At 40.9% G+C, this 17,525-nt stretch overlaps 1 protein-coding gene across 4 annotated transcripts in view; it reads left to right on the forward strand.

Annotated features, from left to right (window-relative positions):
• Nucleotides 1-11,827: 11,827 nt before the first annotated feature.
• LOC111248599 (low-density lipoprotein receptor-related protein 8-like) overlaps nucleotides 11,828-17,525 on the forward strand; it is a 40,429-nt gene continuing 34,731 nt past the window's right edge. The window contains exon 1 of one of the 4 annotated variants that reach the window (XM_022801175.2): nucleotides 11,828-16,819. Coding sequence is in view for 2 of the 4 variants with exons in the window: in XM_022801171.2 (XP_022656906.1) it covers nucleotides 13,230-13,332 (103 nt within the window). In the remaining 2 variants the exon portion in view is untranslated. The remainder of the gene's footprint in view (nucleotides 16,820-17,525) is intronic. The other 3 variants (XM_022801177.2, XM_022801173.2, XM_022801171.2) reach the window with 3 other exon arrangements.

A 17,525-nucleotide genomic window follows, 5' to 3' on the forward strand; every position in this document is an offset into this window, starting at 1 on the left:
GGTCAGCTGAAATCAGCTCTCATTGGCGACGATGATGAGAAAAAGGACGAGGAGAAAATGATCTACTCGTAGAAAGACAGCAGCGTACACACGTACCCAGCAATAGTGCACGCAGCGAGCGAAGAACTCGTCCGCAGCGCGAAAAGCTGCCCTGATGGTTTGTTTCTTTTGTTGTCCATGCAATGATAGGGGTTGTGGTATATTTTACCTAGCCTTACTCGCCTGCGGCTTCTTCGGCATGGCGAAGGCGCGAAAACAACCGGTCGACAAGCGATTCTAATCAAGTATCTGCTACTACAAGAATGACAATAATCACTGCTGTTACTATTTCTGCAACAAGTCAGACCACCTCAAGGAAAGTAAATATATACGTTGGCTTGTCGAAAAAGTATTGACCGTTTTTATAAATACATGTCTTTAAAGTTATCTGTCTCAGATAAAATAGGTTGCGTCGGATCAACGTTGGCGACTCTTTAAAGTTCGGATTTGATAGCGGTAGGTGTGCTAAATTAGTTGGGATGACTTAATTCAACCTAAATATAGCGCGCCTTGAAGATGAGTGAAAATTTCCCTTATTTTACAACTTTATTGCGCAAATGCTGCCCAGGATCATTAAAACATACGTACCGTTTCTGGTTTATAAGATATCATTATCAAAACAAACGGCCTAAAGATTGCTTTGATCCTTCCGTTCAGATAATTTTCATATGAAAGATGCTCCTTCTAGTGGCTTCTATACGCTCCTTATTCAAGATCAAGCAAAGCGTTCACGTTATCATGATATCACATGAAGAACTAAACATTCATCAGTGAAACCCTTCGTAAAAATCTGTCTACGCAAAAAGATCTATGATTTTTGTCGAACGAATTGATACAGGATTATTTAGTCGATCGTATTACCCTTTGTGAAACTCTAAAGAAATGTAACGAACCATCTCTAAAACGGTAGATCGCAGGTGATGCGAAATTAACCATATGCGACAGTAATAAGCACTACAATATAAAAAAAAAAAAAAAAAAAGTTAAAACACGTTTTACTCTACAATCTATACGAGGTCCTGACTGACGCCAAAGAAGGTGATGCTATGTTCTTAGTGGGAGTAGAAAGGTATTATGCATTATGAGCTGCCGCCATTCGGCGAAACGATCGATTCGGATTACAACCAGACACTGAAAAAAATCGACCAAAACTAGTGGACAAAAAAGGCGTCGTCTTCCTGTTTCGCAGTAGTGTTAATTTAGCTTCAATGGGGGGATGCAAAATTCATTTACCACAATTTTCAGAGCTATAGAATTATGATGTTACCATCGATCAAAATCACGTTATATTTATTTCAGTGGTAACATTTTAAAATTAAAAGGTTAGCGTTAGCTTAAACCGGTCAATACTTTCTCGACAACCATATACATAGATTGTTGTTCGTTGATAAACATGTAGCATAAAATGACTGATCTTCTTGCCACCAGATAACGTAATGGTGCGCATTAATAGGAAAACTCTGGAGTCTTTTCGACCCGAAAAGACAGCCTTACGAACAGGCGAGCATGGGATCATCGCAGTGCGCACAATTAATTCAGTAGACCGAGTATTTATAAGGCCGCCGGCGACGTTATTTTATGCTGTACCCTCACTTGGCGATATAACACTCTGTTAAAAGCAACATATCTGACAAAAATCGACTTGATGCTAAAAAAACAATCTTCGGTGTAGGCCGGAACCTTTTCGGCCAGCTTCCTTGACAAAGGTTGAGAACTGGTACAATATGTTAATACAAAAAAAAAGTTGCTTAGTCCTAAAGTCAGATTAGAACAGACTTTCTTTTTTTTTGCCATTTGGTCGGGTACGGCGCTTTACCTAACGATTGGGAATTTCTTAAAGGTTAAAATATTTACTCATTACTTATTTCCTTTACTCCTCAATGATTTTCCTGAAAAAAAAAAATACAAATATCTTCGATAATGACACAATGAGACAAAGCAGAAAGTGTGCATGTGGAAGTTGAGTGGAGGTCGACTGCATGTGTTTCAATACTGGTGTAGCTGTGTACAAAGAGACCTTAGAGCCTGAAGTTATGATGCGCCCCAGGCGGTACGTGCATGGACTTTCCAACGCGATGATCAGTTCTACAATAAGAGGAAAAGCAAAGTTACAGTAACGGGTCAATGGTTAAACAACGACGGCTTAATTACGATGGGAGCACGAGATAGTTGACGCAAGACAATCGTACACCTGTAACTACATGCAGCATAATGTAGTCGCACTGCTAAAAAAGAGTAAAGAGATGTCACAGCAAAGTAATGCAATAAGCAAGAAACCCAGAAATGCAGTGGGTTTGCTAAGTCAACGAACCGAAAGAAGCTACATCGAAAAAACTCCTATGGACTAGTAAGAGAACGAAGTAGTAACAGGATTAGAGAACAGGTGCAATGAATCTGGGCTCAGTTCGAGCGAATCTGAGCTCGTTTTACGTAATAAGATTGGGAAAAATGACAGAACAATGGGGCTGCAGTTTATTTTGTATTTGTAAAACAAATCATGCGCGTCAAAGAGTTAAATACGTGCACGAAATCGGTCGCTCATGAGCGCGTGCTGTGCATGTGTGATGCTGTTTTATATCACACAGGTTGAGTGGCGATAAAAACCCCAATCTCAATAAAAAAGGCCTTAAATATGTAATAATAACAATAATAGCATTACAGACAGAGGCATCCGGGCGGGTGACATATCATAGCAGAGATGACGTGTTCCAATTTAAAAGACAATGGGCGCACAAAAACAACGGCTGGCGTTATCATTGACGGTGGCGGGCGGGCGGGCGAGTGTGAGAAATTTAGTTATAAAAGCATTGCAGGAAAAGTGTCTTAGCCTATTATTATACAGGTTTATGGTCCGGTTAACAAACACAAGTCTCGTATATGTGTTTAATAGTGGAGTTGAGACGATTTCCGGGTATACGAGTTGCCCTGTTGCCGACCAAGGACCACATGGCCTATTGGGAGAACTGCGACGAACAACGCAGCTACTAATTGCCAAAACTTATTCACTTATTATCAGTCATTTATAGGTTGATATAAAGTCAACCTCTGTATCAATGGTGCACGAAAGAATACATTTAGAAGACACTGATGTGGCTTCCTCTATCACGAGAACCATTTTATTGGTTAAAATGATTTTAAACTAATAAGGTTGAGGCATATAGTATTTTCCCATTGGGCTTCACCTAATAACGAGAGACATAAACGGTTTGACTATTACAAATATATAGTCAGTGTCCGAAGAGCGTTTGTGAGGTTTCGCACAAACTGTTGGGTTCATTAAAAATGATACACTATAGGGTGTTTAGTTAATGAAATCTACTCCGAAATCATCATTATTTCTATGAGATGAAACCAGGGTTGGAGTGTTAGTGTTCTTTCGGCTTCTACAAAATGAACACAATCTTCCTCATACGGTATACTTCGATCGTTACATTAACAAATTGCATCTAAATAACAGATATTCCTAAAAAGATATGTAGTTATTCAACGTTGCCGTTATTTGCCTCGACCACAGCTTCAATATGGGGTTCAAGCTACTCATAAGCCGCTGTCGAAAACGCATATTCGTTTCCAACATTCAGAACCTAAATACTTGTTGACGATTTCATTGTACCTGCAATTTAGTACGTATTCTTCTAATTGTGTGTAAGGAAGCGATTTTTCCTGTGTGTTTTTGTGTTTTCGATTGGGATGGCTTACTGTCAGGAGCCTATTGCAGACGTAGACAACACCAACCAAATTACCTGGCTCCATTATCTTCAAAGAAGTCCCGTCTGACTCTAACGGCAGAAAACTTACATCTGAGGTTTTTACTACCCCATTAAATTCGCCTGCCAGGGCTCGTGTTAAAGTACCATACCCGGCAAAAACGGGTTTTATTTTTGAGTCAGCTGTGGGATCCTTACAATATATTCCTCGTCATTTTCTTCCCATTTTGGCAAACTTGCTTCTGTTTTTTAAAGAACAGCGTTGTAATCACAATGCGGCACACCGATTTCGGCCGATTCCCATCGTTTGTCCAGCACAAAAAATTTAGACGGTCATAATAACAATCTTCTTTGTTTTTACTTCTGATCTTGATTTTAAAGACGAACCTTTTGCTTTCATCATAATGAAGTTGTGTTTTTATTCTAAAATCAATTGTCTTCTTTCTAGTACGCAGGTGAATTCATACCGCAAATAATGAACGGCTAATATAAATCACTTTACAGGACTTCACCAGTCGATTTCAAACCTCTGTATATATAGAGGATTGAATCTAGCCAATAGGAAAAGCAAAAAATCGATGAGTTAGAATTTGCTTAATATTCCGCGAGCTGTTGACACAAACTTAGGCATTAGGTGCTAAAAAACAGGACGCGTAGAATGCAAACCCTAGAGCCGGAATTAGTATGCTCAATAAATGGATAAAGGCTTTGGCTCACTGGAGTTCTCTGCAGGGAGTATGAAGGTTTATAATCGAAGTTAACTTGCTTTCTCTGGAATAACGGGATATCAGGACTATATTTCTATTGCGGAGAATAATATATATGAACAATCTCAAATGTCTTGCAACGCTTTACTATGATATGATATTCAACTCATTTAACAAACTTTTACGACGGAAAACTAAATCCTCTGTGAAAGATACTCTCTTATGAAAGCATAATGAAGTGCTCTAAACAAATATCGACCGTAGCAAAGGCGAATTATGTAGGATAAAGAGCCATATTTAGGCCTTGCGTAATTCTTTTCTCGCCAACTAGGTGCCAAAGTAAGCGGATTTTTCTAAATCGTTGTATGTCTTCTTCTTTTTTTGTATCCATAGAGATGGTGCGTTTGGCAAAACCTAAAGCGGCGACTCCTTGTCTCGATGAGGTCGAAGACCAAAGAAGTCTGGGCTTTTTATGGTGTTCTGGTCTCCAACGAAGTAAGCCACCACAATAGATGGTAGCATATGAACTCAATTAAATAAGAGCAAGGCTCCCATTACACACAGGATGAATCGAATTATCACTGAGCGCTTTGGAGGGACTAAAAACAACTTCACCAAGTTACGCATATTTTGAGAACACTTCACAGTGTCCAACCGATTCACGACAAACAACGACACTTCTCTGAACAGAAATTTCAGAGGCCGGGACAAATGAGAAAATTTATGCTAGAAATACAAAGAGTAGGATTATGCTATGAGAATTGTATGGCTGGGTCGGCAATATGGTCAGTCCGACACGCAGATGGCCTACACTAGGCGACGAGGTGATTAATACACCAATCAAATAAATGTTAGATATACATAACGCAAAGGACCCACAGCCAAACTTTAATCATGACTAAAAGCAAACGGTTTCGTTTGGGACCAACAAATGAATACTATAAACTAACTATAGGCGACGTAGCGAACCACATGATTGACAACAGTCAATCAAATTAGTCACAATTGTCAATGGCGTTCCCAGCCAATACAATGAAATAATCATAGACGCCATTATCGGTCACCGGCACCAAACCATTAAATAATTCAGTTATTCGAAAATAACAGTGGATCCATTTGAAAACATCAGCTGAGAGTGGGGAATCAACCATTATTTATCTGAGCCTTATTGCCCCTCAACGAATGAAACTGTACGGGGGGCAGACGGCAAAAATAAAGGTCATCTATGCAAGTATCTAATAATTACATCTTCCACAAGTGTCATGCAGAGTCACTTTTGAAACATATACTCTGGGGATCGGGCAGAGATTAGAGAGAAAGCTATATTTTCTGGAATCTAGCTGGAAACTCATTAACATGTCTACAAGAGAGAATATAACAGAAACATATAATACTGAATTGAGTATGACAAAATCATAGGGATTCTACGCTAAATACTTAAATTAGAAACCTGTTAACAGGTTGGAGGAATGATGCACAAATGCTAACTGAAGCAAATCGGGCGAAGAACAAAAATGTACGACGTTATTGAACTTCATGACAACGCTCCAGCTTTCGCGATGATAACGAAGTAGAAGAATTGCCTATTGTGATACTATCAGCTCGCAAGTAGCGGACAAGTGGTTCGCTCGTAGCGCGCTTCATTGAGTCATGTAAATATGACGATAGATACGCAAGTATTCCCTCATTGTTGGAGGAAGGAATTGTTGAACGAAGTAATTAAAAAAGCCAATGAGTCAAAATAACGCGATCGGAAGTTGGATTTTTTCTAAATTTATTCAAGTAAATATACAAATTTTACCAACACTGGCACGTTTTGGATTTAACATTTACGTCGGGGAGAATTCGTATGGCTTTAATCATAGAAGGACTATGAGAAAATGTCGCTATACTACAATAGAAAAAACCGGCAATTGTACGAGCAGCAAAACGTGTCGTTATCTGGATACACAATTATGCTGTGTGAGTTCGTTTAAAAAATATACAAATGGCAATACATCTGAATAAAGTCGATATTGGCTGTGTTTGGGGCTAGTTACTGGTTTTGTACGAGGTATTTCGCTGTCGTATTAGTGGACGACAGATAAGAACTAACAAAAACAAAAGAGAACGTAAATTTCAAAATTTAAAAAAGAAAAAGAAGTGTTCTTCCATAATGATATAGGAAGCATTGTTGTTTATAACGATTTGGCAATTAAAGAGACAGAGGGTATTCATCATACGGGCATACGGCCACCATCTAGTCCCTTAAATGTTAGTTTAATGACTCTTATTCTGTAATTTTTAATACCTGTCCTTCTACTTATTTCCTAGCTAGACACATATTGTATTACTGATGATTCTACTGTGTTTCAAAAAGATCCTTACGGAAAAATACTTACGTTAAAAAAAAAATCGATAAGGCTGAGAACTAGTCAATTGAATTTCTGAGGTCCGCCCAGATCGATTCGTTTTAGCCTCCGGTGGGGGGGACGGCAAGAATAAAGTGATGTAGCAATACTGCTTCATAGAATGGATGAGTAATTTTCCTTCACGGTAGCACTAAGCATTAATTAGAAGGAGGCGGTGAAGCCAGTCCTACATTTTTCCACACGCCTTAGAAGCGACTAAGGTTGCTTTTTAAATAACCTAATTAATTTACAGTGATCAATAATATAGTTAACTAGTAATTAACTGTGGTCATAGTGAAAACTGTAAATGAAACGAGTATTGATAGCTGACTTTATAAAGAAGCTATCGTAAATGTGAATTCTATAACTCCAGTACATTTGCTATTATCTTACAGGTGATCAGATAAACTGCCATGTTTAAATCACCTGGTGCTACACTAAGAGCGTTGGTCACCATATATACTTTCAAATAAGGGCCTTAGTAATATACTGATCAATAAAGCAGTGCTGACCTGACCTAGCGTGTACGTGCAAGACGTCGTATACGAGACTATTTAGAACTATTCTTGTTTCGAATTTTACCAGGGAAATTGCCACCTGTTTCATAGATTAAGCTTTGCAGACATTTCAATCATTCTCTTTTGTTTTTCTTGTCGCATTTCAGAAAGCTCTATTGCAGATTCTCGGGATCGGCCCTTCGTAGACGAAATTGATCAGGTCAAACCCATTGGGAATAAAAATGCGCGCCAAACACACGAGGTAAGTAGTACTGCTAATTTCTGACCACTCCAAACGTGAAAGGAACATTGAGTAGTCAGTCCGAATTTCAATTCATCAACTTCACAAATTCATACTTGAAAGCGAATTGCATCAGCAATGGAAGTCTGATCAGAACTGCCTAGTTAATGTCAGACACCTTACTAATCACGAGCGGCTAAGCTGATTTTTTTCTAATTTGAGTTCTTCAAATTCGAATTCTTAGTGTTGACATCGTAAGGCTCAATGTGAGCACTGATGTCCTTTTCAGGCAATTGTTTTTCAAATTTACGGCAAGATTGATGTCAAGAAGTTGAACAAACCAAATGCAGGCAGTGGCCTTGCTCACATCTGTACCATTTTGTTAGACGCTGTTGTTTTTTTAAAAAAGGTTGCCGCCTTTTAAAATACTCGACCAAAAATTAGGCCAACGTATTCCACGGGCCGGAGCAAGATTTCAAGTTGCTTTCGATGGGACATTAGTTTTTCCCACTAAGTTCGCCAAAGCTTCCATGTATTAAATTGTAACCTAAATTATACCGGTTTCTTTCTTCTATTCTTTGTTTCCTATTATATTTCATTCGAACATTATCTGTCCATCTTTCTCTAGCTCTCCATAAACCCGTTGTAATTATTATTTGTGAAATAAACAAAACATGATCCCGGATACAGGCTTGGACGATCCTGATCGAAGGAACTACCCTGCTTCGTTCCTAACCTAGATCAGATGGCTGTCGAAGCGACCTTAAATATTAGTGCTGTTTGTGGTGTGTCCATCATGCCTGAAAGTACTGGTTAAGCCCGCAAATTTTTGCAGTCAATTTGAGTCTATGAGGATTACTGAAAAATTAGAAGCTCAAGAACACCATAAAGGGGCTAAAAACTGGGCTGGTCATTATCTCGCAACATGTATTGAATTGTTTCAGGCGACAAGAAGTGATGTTTCGACGCAGATAAGGAGCAGAAAGGGTGGACAACTTTACGAGATACGCCTAAAGGCAGGGCTAAACCAGATGTAAAAGCCGCCATTATTTATGCATTAAGCCCATACATCTGGGTTAAGCGGACAGCTTGGACCTTTCCGTAATATGCATACGAGATCATTTGTTTTTTTAACGCAGAATAGTAGTTTGTGCATTAAATCGAGTTCGATATAATGGGCTCTTTACCACCCTGACGAACGACGAAATGCCTTAGCTATTGCGAAGCAAATAAGCTACTTACTGTAACTGGCCCCGTTTCTTGTGACAAATCATTTACATACTTTTTCTGATAAACCACGCCTTCGGAAGTCAGACTCAGGTCTAGAGTAGGCTTCATGTGTTTTCGTTAAAAGGCAAAAAAAAAGGCCTTTCTGGGACTCAATTACCCAGTCACAAGTTCCTGTAAATGCTTCTGGAAAAATGAAATGATGCAACACGTCTTGGAAATAGCATTAATAGCAAATAATAATTATTTTTTCTATTTTTTCAATTATTCAGCAGACATGATCATCATCATCAGTTCCTGCTTAAGTATACCCAGTACCCTTGAGTTGCGCGTGGCTTGCTTCTCAGGATTGTTACGGGCCATTTCTCTTCCTACTAATTTTTGTAGTCGTCCACAACTAGAAGCAAAATGCAATTTCCTTTTAGTAAAGATTGGACAGTAAGAGCACAGAGGCCCTTTTGACGTAGTAGTACGCTGTTCAAAGGACTTAAACAAGATACGTTTTCAGCTTCAACATGTACGATTTTTTTGGCCTCAGACTAAGTTTTGGTTACGTTAAAATCTTACTCTCTATTGATTAGGTAACATCTATTCTAACCTTTCATGTGGTGGTACACAGAGCAATAGTCATAAGACCATTAGCTGTTTTTGCACGCGTTTTTCTATTGAAAACTATTTCGGATTGTGTCTGCTTTGTAAATGGAAACGCAATCGGTTACTATACCTAACTGCAACAAGTCTCAATATTGTGAGAGGACATGACCGTAATACTTTCATTTTTCGCGCCTTAACAGTTATACTTAACTGTGAAAAGTGAACATGTCAAAGCTTATTCACTCATGCTTGTTTTTTTAAGCTATTCATAAGATATTATAATTAAAATATAAAACTATCAGTTCTCGTCACTGACACAACGGCACAATGATCGAATCCTAGGAACATACAGATTTAAAAGGTGCAGAGTGCACTTGAGTGGAATATGTTGTGTATGTCCTTGATCTTGATATTTATTTAAAAGAATCTCTGTTAATGGCACCTTTAAGTAGCACTTAGCTAACAATTTTTTTATTACCATAAGTGCCGAAATCGCTGAGTAACTTGGTACAGCCTATTTTTTAACGTTACTGAATCTAGAAGTACTCGCATGCCAATACGATTTACGATGCCGAACATGGCCGAGCTATAATTTATATATAATACAAGTTAATTGTTTTGAAATTTTTTTTCAGGACGTTTCCCGCTGTAAAAAGCCTTTTGGATTGGCTGACTGCGATGTTTTACTACTATAGCGCAATATTTAATGTGATAAACAAATTTACAATTGAAAATAAACCAAACAGCATTTCTGTATTCAGGCTGTAATAACAGATTTAGATGCATATGTAAGCTTAATTACGCACTAACTTAATTAAATAAATAAATTAAATTAATTAATAATAAAAATAATTGATCTATGTTACAGCTATTGGTGTTCGTATCATTACCTGAAAGCTGAACTGTTTATACAAAGTATACATTGGCTATTATTAGCTATTATTAGCTCGCTTAATTGTTACGAGAGATCAAAAAACGTAAGCTTAAAATTTCTAAGATTTTATGGCTATTTCTTATCCTGGAACAATTCTAGGCATCTCGTGCGATCTGCGTTATTGCGTTTTTACGCCTAGGATTTTTTTCGTTCGCGAGTTGAAAACCTGCAAGCCTTTGCTCGATATGTTTGAGCTCCTGTTTAAGTCGCACCTGATCTCTCCCTGAAAATTATTCACGTCTATATTAACAAAATCTTACTGATACAAATTGAAGTTAGTACCTATAGTTTCACTATTCGATTTGCCTGAACTGACTGAAAACCTGCATGTGCACTATATCAAGGTATATAACGAGTCTGAACATGGACCCGGACAACTTGAAGCCTAGTTTTTTTACAACAATTGAATTGTGTTGGACTAATGAGAAGATGGGCCAAAATCATAGCTAGCAAACACGTTTACTATTATTACTGATCTTTATGTTCAGAATAGCCGCCACTTGAATAGGATTTCGAGGACACTACAAGATCTCTTACCCCTTGCCATGCTTCCTGAAGAGGTGAAATTTTTCCTCTAGCTAAACATTTTCCTTTATTTCCATGATTATGTCAGCTAGGAACTAAATAGGGGCAAGCTTTGTTAATCACAGACTATCTGTATCTACGATAAGCTATTTAGTCCATCGAAGTTAGCTGGTCTGGGTGCTTTGCTTTAGCCAGTTTAAAACTTTTAACAGCTGTGTGTAACTATTTCCGCAGCCAGCATTCTTTGGTTCCACTGTTATCGTGTAATGTCTAATGCTAAACATATCTCTTTTCGTGTGAGTCGTCGCTATCAATTGTTGTGGCTTACTCTCTTTTGCGATCGTCTGCGTCCTGACGCGTGTGCGTTAAGACTACCGCTGCTTTTGCATGTTTGTTTATGCCGCGCTGTCATCACGCAGACGGCAAAATCTTCACCATCGTTGCCAGCATCAGCGGCGAGATACGCCATTGCAAGCAGCTTCTGCTGCCCCTTCCGCTCTGTAGAATAGACGGTATAGGAGCAAATGGCAGCAGGCAAACGATGTCCGTTGTTAGTAACGGTGATAGTGATAGCGGGGCAGCGGCGACACGGCCCTCCATTGTTCTCTTAGAGGAAAGGGCACGCAGTCATCGTACGAGCACCAGCGTGGGGGTGAGTAGAAGCCAGAACCCTCCTCGCCTTCTGGTGAGTAGTAGCAGCAGCAGGAACACCAGCCTACTTACCAAGAAGCCTCCCCAGCTGCTAACTCTCTGCGTGTCAGCCTCGTGTCTCAGTGGCGCTGTGCGTACTGACCCGTCGGCGTAGCAGTAGCGGGATAAAGGCAAGGGGGAGAGCGAGAAGGACTGCGTCGAGCGCCAAGAGGCTGGCGCCAACCGCCTGCATCCGCTTCCCACTGCGGCTTCTCGAAGAGCAGCAGCAGAATCGGTACCGCGACAAACCAGACTCAGCAGGCGACCTACTAAAACAGCAAGATACGGGCGGTGCACAGGGAACCGCTAGCTCAGCTGAAGTGAGTTCGTTGCTATTCACTACCTTCCCTTTTTCCTTAACAGTGGCCAGGCTTCGTGGCTGATTTAGCCGCTGACTGGCTGTCAGAGAGGAAGGGCGATAGGGGAGGTACGCCGCTAGCGTGAGAGGCTGATTCTGCTGTCGCTGCATAGAGTGAACGGCACAGCACACGGCCGAAGTTGGCAGCGACTATTTGACGCGTGCGTCCGTCCGAGGAAGAACGTTTGAAGACCACCGATTAATAAGCAGTTACCACTGAAGGCTTGGACAAGAACGGCTGAGTCGTCAGTGACCACAGAACGATAGCTACTGAACTGTACGTCTAATCTAGTACTTATTGCTGCTTCATGCCATTGACTTAACTACTTTACATTTATGTTGCTGATGCTGTCGTCGTCGTCAACGACAGTTGTCGCTAGCGAATGACGACAACCTATGTGCGACGACCGAAGTGTGGTACTTAGACGGGCCGTGCAATGACTTTACACTCGCACGTCCTGTAGTAGAAGCAATCGTTCGTTATTATTCGTTGTAAAAATATCAGTGTAAAATCACAAACCCTGTTAATAGCGGTTCCGAGATTGGAACTTGACAAGAACTGATCGCCAACGACGAAACACAACCGGCATTTTGTGTGGCTTCTTGTCAACGAGCGACGGTGTCAACAAAACAAGTCCAATTGATCGCAGGATTTGGAAACGAAAAGAGGAGCCTTCGAATAGCAGGTGTAGTGTTCAATGCGCAGGTGATTAAAAACAGGCGAACTAGACAGGGCATCGCGACGATACAGAGCTATAGGAAGATCGTTAAAACCCAACGAAAATATACTGCGTATTGTTGTCCAGGGGCAGAAACTGGTCGTGGTGATAGCGGCGCCGCCGCTGCTCGTTCCAACTATCCCACCTGCGTGCTTTTGGCTACTGTCTTTGATGTAATAATAGTAATCAACGTACAACATTAAATACGGCGTCGCCAGTGCTACGACGAAATCAGCCAGATGTGCTAGATGGTACACGTGTACTATAAAGCAGACATTATCTAACGCTACCTGTTGTCCATTGGATGCTGGTAGTGAGGCAAACGATTGTGAGTGTGACGTGACAGATGAAGTGCGGGAGGCAGTGTGCTTAGTTCTGCACGCATTTACGTGTCTTAGTTCCTCTATACCAGCTGTGTATGAAGTATACCCTGGAAATTTGAGGAATCGTTTAGAAAAATAAAGCAGAGACATCTTGCTGCGCTGTGGGGCACTCCATATTGCCCTGTTTTTTCAGTGTTGTCTACTACAAGGTTGTCGAGACACGTTATTGATAATCGCCAAAGCTACCGCGGTAGCCCCATTCGTCGGATACTGCAACAATGAAGAGTCCAAGTCTGCAATTTCGGCTTCGCAGCCCACCATTGGCTTTATGGGCGTTTGGAACACTGTGTATACTGGCAGCGACACTTCGACTAACGCTAAGTGAGTTTCTACAGTAGGCGTAAATAACTAGCATGATAGTAAAGAGGAGAAAATTTTTCTAATGCCAAAGACTCTAACAAAGAGAGGCTTGACAACATTCGTTGAAAGGCATTACTCCAACGAAACAAATTTACCAGATTCAATTAAAATTAACGTCCCGTATTGTACGTCCTAATGTGCATTTGCGTTGCATCAATCTGGTGGATCTGATTTTGTCAAACAGGAAACTACAGACGGTCTTTGCATGATCCTGTAAAGGTACATGCCTATATTTTATGAAGGAAGGATGCTCGCAAAGCAGGTAACGAGAAGCTCCTACATCGCGCAGCGTTTCCTTATTGTGTAGGAGCTACCTGTCGACTGCGTCCGACTGTGAGCTCTCTCGCAAGACCGATCTTTAGAACGCCAAAGGCCGGTGCACCGGCGGAGGACACTTTGATGTAATAAGATTTTGCATATGTTGCAAATTGTAGACATGAATATTATTCACGCTGCGATATTGGATGGCTAACAAACAGCATATTAAGGCTGCTGGGCAAGATTTAAGCTGTCAACAAAAAGAAGTCTCCTCATTGCCTTTCGAGTTCTACTCAGTTTGGCGATGTCAAGGCTCAAGATCTTATATCGATAAAATACACATATACACGTATATCGGTTTGTACTGTTGATCTCTGTGACGAAACGTAATACTAGTAATCTGGTGTGCTTCTCAAGAGATAGAAGTACGCTTGGAGAAATCTAGTACGCTGATGTCATTAGTGTCCTGTTACGTTGTTTGTCGGTACATTCAATTCGATCGTACTGGGTGAGTTATCTGTTGTATTACTGACTGGGCAATGGGAAGCTACTTGACAAAGATCTTCGAAGAAAACAACAGCATGTGCGCGTTTCAATATGATGATATTTGTACGAAATCAAATTCGTTGTGATGGCAACCGAAACTAGGCGAGCGGCGTTCGGTTGCAACAATCGTATGCAATATGTTCGGCTACAGTGAAAAGTGTAATGTCTTCGAGTTTACATAGAAATAGATTTACCAAATGACAAAACTTTACGATACGAAGCACGCCGCAGACGTTATTGTTGCTATCATCGTAGTGCTGACGGGCCACAAAGGTTCTTGCATGAGGTAGAATTTTGCCTTGAGCTTAACGTCGTAGTTGACGTTCCCTCCATTCACGTCTGTGCGTGTGTTTGAATCCACAACGGAGAATCTGGCTAGCCGTTTGCTACATGGGCTGAAACCGACAAGGAATACGAGCAACACCACGTTCGGAGCGGCGTGTCATACGGAGAAGGCAATCGTCGGCTCTTAACAGTGGCAAATGGAGGCCAACAAGCGACCGATCGTACGGCAGACCACAATCGTGCAACTATCCATGATTTCGCCGCCATATATGATCGGGTTGACGCGTGCAATTGCGTCATGCAGTGTAAGCAGTAGCAGTAACGCTAACTTCGACCAAAGAGGCGTCCGAGAGATGTAGCTCGGCAGCCGAAGAAGCTGCATACTACCAAACTAGTAGTGTTAGAATAACCGGAGACTTGACCACCTGTATTTTCGGTATTAGTCTCCTTCGTTCTTTTTTCGACTTGTGTAGACCATACGAGCATACGAACACGTCCCTATACTTTAACAGAACAGGAAGAGGATACAAGGGTCAAAAGATGTTCAAGCTCGAAGGACAATCGTTAATTCATATATGTATAATTTAACTTACATCTAAATATTTGTTTTGCACGAATGTCGAAATACTCGGCATTTTTAGTTGTTATTTTTAAGTTCTGAGCTGTTACGAATGCGTCAATTGACCTTTTTACTTACATGTGTGTAACTATGTTGAACTGTGAATTATTACTAGTAGTAACTTTTGCCGTTAACAATTTTTATAAAAAAAACGTATCGTATTCTCTATAAGATACAGGAAAAAATGCTCTTTGGCAGCAGTAATTTCGTATTTTGTGGTTTAATTACTATGCAATGAATTTTGCCTCAAATCATTTGAGCGAACATGTGAGAATGATTTACAGCGGTTTGGCAAAGATAGGCCAACCGGGCTGAGTCTGTCTCGTACCCAGAAAGGCAAAGTGGACCTTAAGGATTCGAACAAGACCACTGCCATCGGCAAGCCGATGCTTGCTAATGCATCTCCTTCCTCCATACTTTTTTGCTCCTACGTTACGAGTTGGTGCTGTTTCGCTCGCTTCGTTCTCGAATTGCCCCAGGCAAAAGCAGGATGGCCATGACTATAATGTATGTATACATATGTATAATTTTCTTGCAGCTGTCATCGCCAGCTGAAAAATGCTGATAATAGGCTAGATAGTCAAAAAGAACAATGGTATTTGCCGCGTTTCTATCAAACTAAACTGATCACCTGGTTTAATAGAAAAGTAACCAGACAAAACTGATGACTCAGGAAATTTAGCCCCAAATGGACTCGAAGCGTATGTCGTGACTATATTTTAACATGGAGAAATGATTTGATTGTTAGTATAATAACTGAAGGTAGGATGCTGTTGAATGCATTGAAGAAGGCAATGGCAAATGAACTGACTGAGGTTGGGGAGTTGGCCATTTTGCAAATTACCTGCCAGCGACTGTTTAGTATACCGACGAGAGGACGATTGCTCCCGAAGTGTGCGTCGTTTCAGCGCGTATATCAATTTGTTGCTTTAGAGAGGCAATTGAATATTGTTTCATTCAGATACTGCTGTTGAATCGTTACGAAAGACCGTTGTCATTTAAGGCTTAGACCTTTACGTGCTTAGCAACTATCACAGATCCTCTTGAACTGTTCGTTATATGTAAATGTTTTAGGGTAGCTGAGATATAATAACACATTATTTATCGTTAATGCTTTCTAACCAAACACAGCATGTTGGCAAATTGAATCAATATAGTAAGAAGTAGATAGATGCACATTGAGTGGTGAAATTCATTTTCATAGTATTCGCATACCTACTTGTACTTTCGTTGTCGTGGATGAGTAGCGGTCCTAAGTTAAGCTTCCACAACCTACCCATAGTAGTCTACCAAATAACGATCCCTAACATCTCTGTTTCGATGTGCTAACAAAAGAGCTCTGTTGAGCAAACCCCCATTTGCCCCCACGTTGTGATCCCCCGTCTGCTATCGGTTACAGCGTGGCACGACGAAAAGGGATTGTGCACTGGAGCAAGCACAGGCCAATACTTTGAAAAGTCATCGGCGGGATTGGTGCCAGATCGATACACACATAAATGGCATTATCTTGTTGCCAGCCCTAAAATCGCTGGTGACCAAGAGTATGTACCCCAAGCGATCTCTCGGCGTCGTGGGATGGAGAAGAAACTGGGCGATGGAAAATGGACCAGGCCGAAAGTTGGTGGTTGATGAGACTCACAGAACATTTAAAGCTGTTGTTGTGCAGAAAGTAAACAGGCCACTACGAAGCTGAGCTACGAGTTTCTGAGGAAGGAGGCTCATAGGTCGGTCACTCAGTCGGTTAGTATACAATGTGAGTGAGTCAGTTTCGTGACGTACCCACCCTAGCTTCTTTATTATAATGACTCGATGTGCTACAGGGTGGTTTCCACCCCTTGATCCGTCATTCCCCAGCTGTACTTCTCCATATTTAAACCTAGCGGATTTTGCTTGCTTATGCCGACTACTAACTGGACGGGAAAAATGTGCTCCGATGGGTTGGGCTGATTTGTGTTGACACGCATCTTTCTTGGTGACGCTGGCCCAGACTACGTATGACCAAAAGTATACTAACGATTTTACCATGTACGAAAGGTGTACGTGGTGGAAGGTAAACCCTTTCCGTCCTGTGCATTAAAGTAGAGGCACACAGACGCATCATTAACGCTTAAGATGCCACGCACATGGAACTTGTTCGATGCGGATCCTTTCCGTTCAGTTGGATATCCTCACGGTCAGAATCAGACACTGCAGCCCACGGGGTAACCGGTGAGCGTACTATTCTCCTGGAGTGGAAACAAATGGCGTCTTTAGTTAATCATATTGGCAAGACGACAGGAGCTAGCTGAAACTGAAAATCTGTATTCATCGCAAAAATAACAACTGGACGTACGCGTTCAGTAATGGGTAAACTTCACCACAGTCAAATGAGCATGCTGGAAAGGTTAGGCCATAAGAATGGTCTGTCTCAATGGCAGTTCGTACAAGATACAATACCTTCTATTAA

The sequence above is a fragment of the Varroa destructor genome, unplaced genomic scaffold, assembly GCF_002443255.2.
Source record: "Varroa destructor unplaced genomic scaffold, Vdes_3.0 BEIS01000004.1, whole genome shotgun sequence".
Taxonomy (NCBI): domain Eukaryota; kingdom Metazoa; phylum Arthropoda; class Arachnida; order Mesostigmata; family Varroidae; genus Varroa; species Varroa destructor.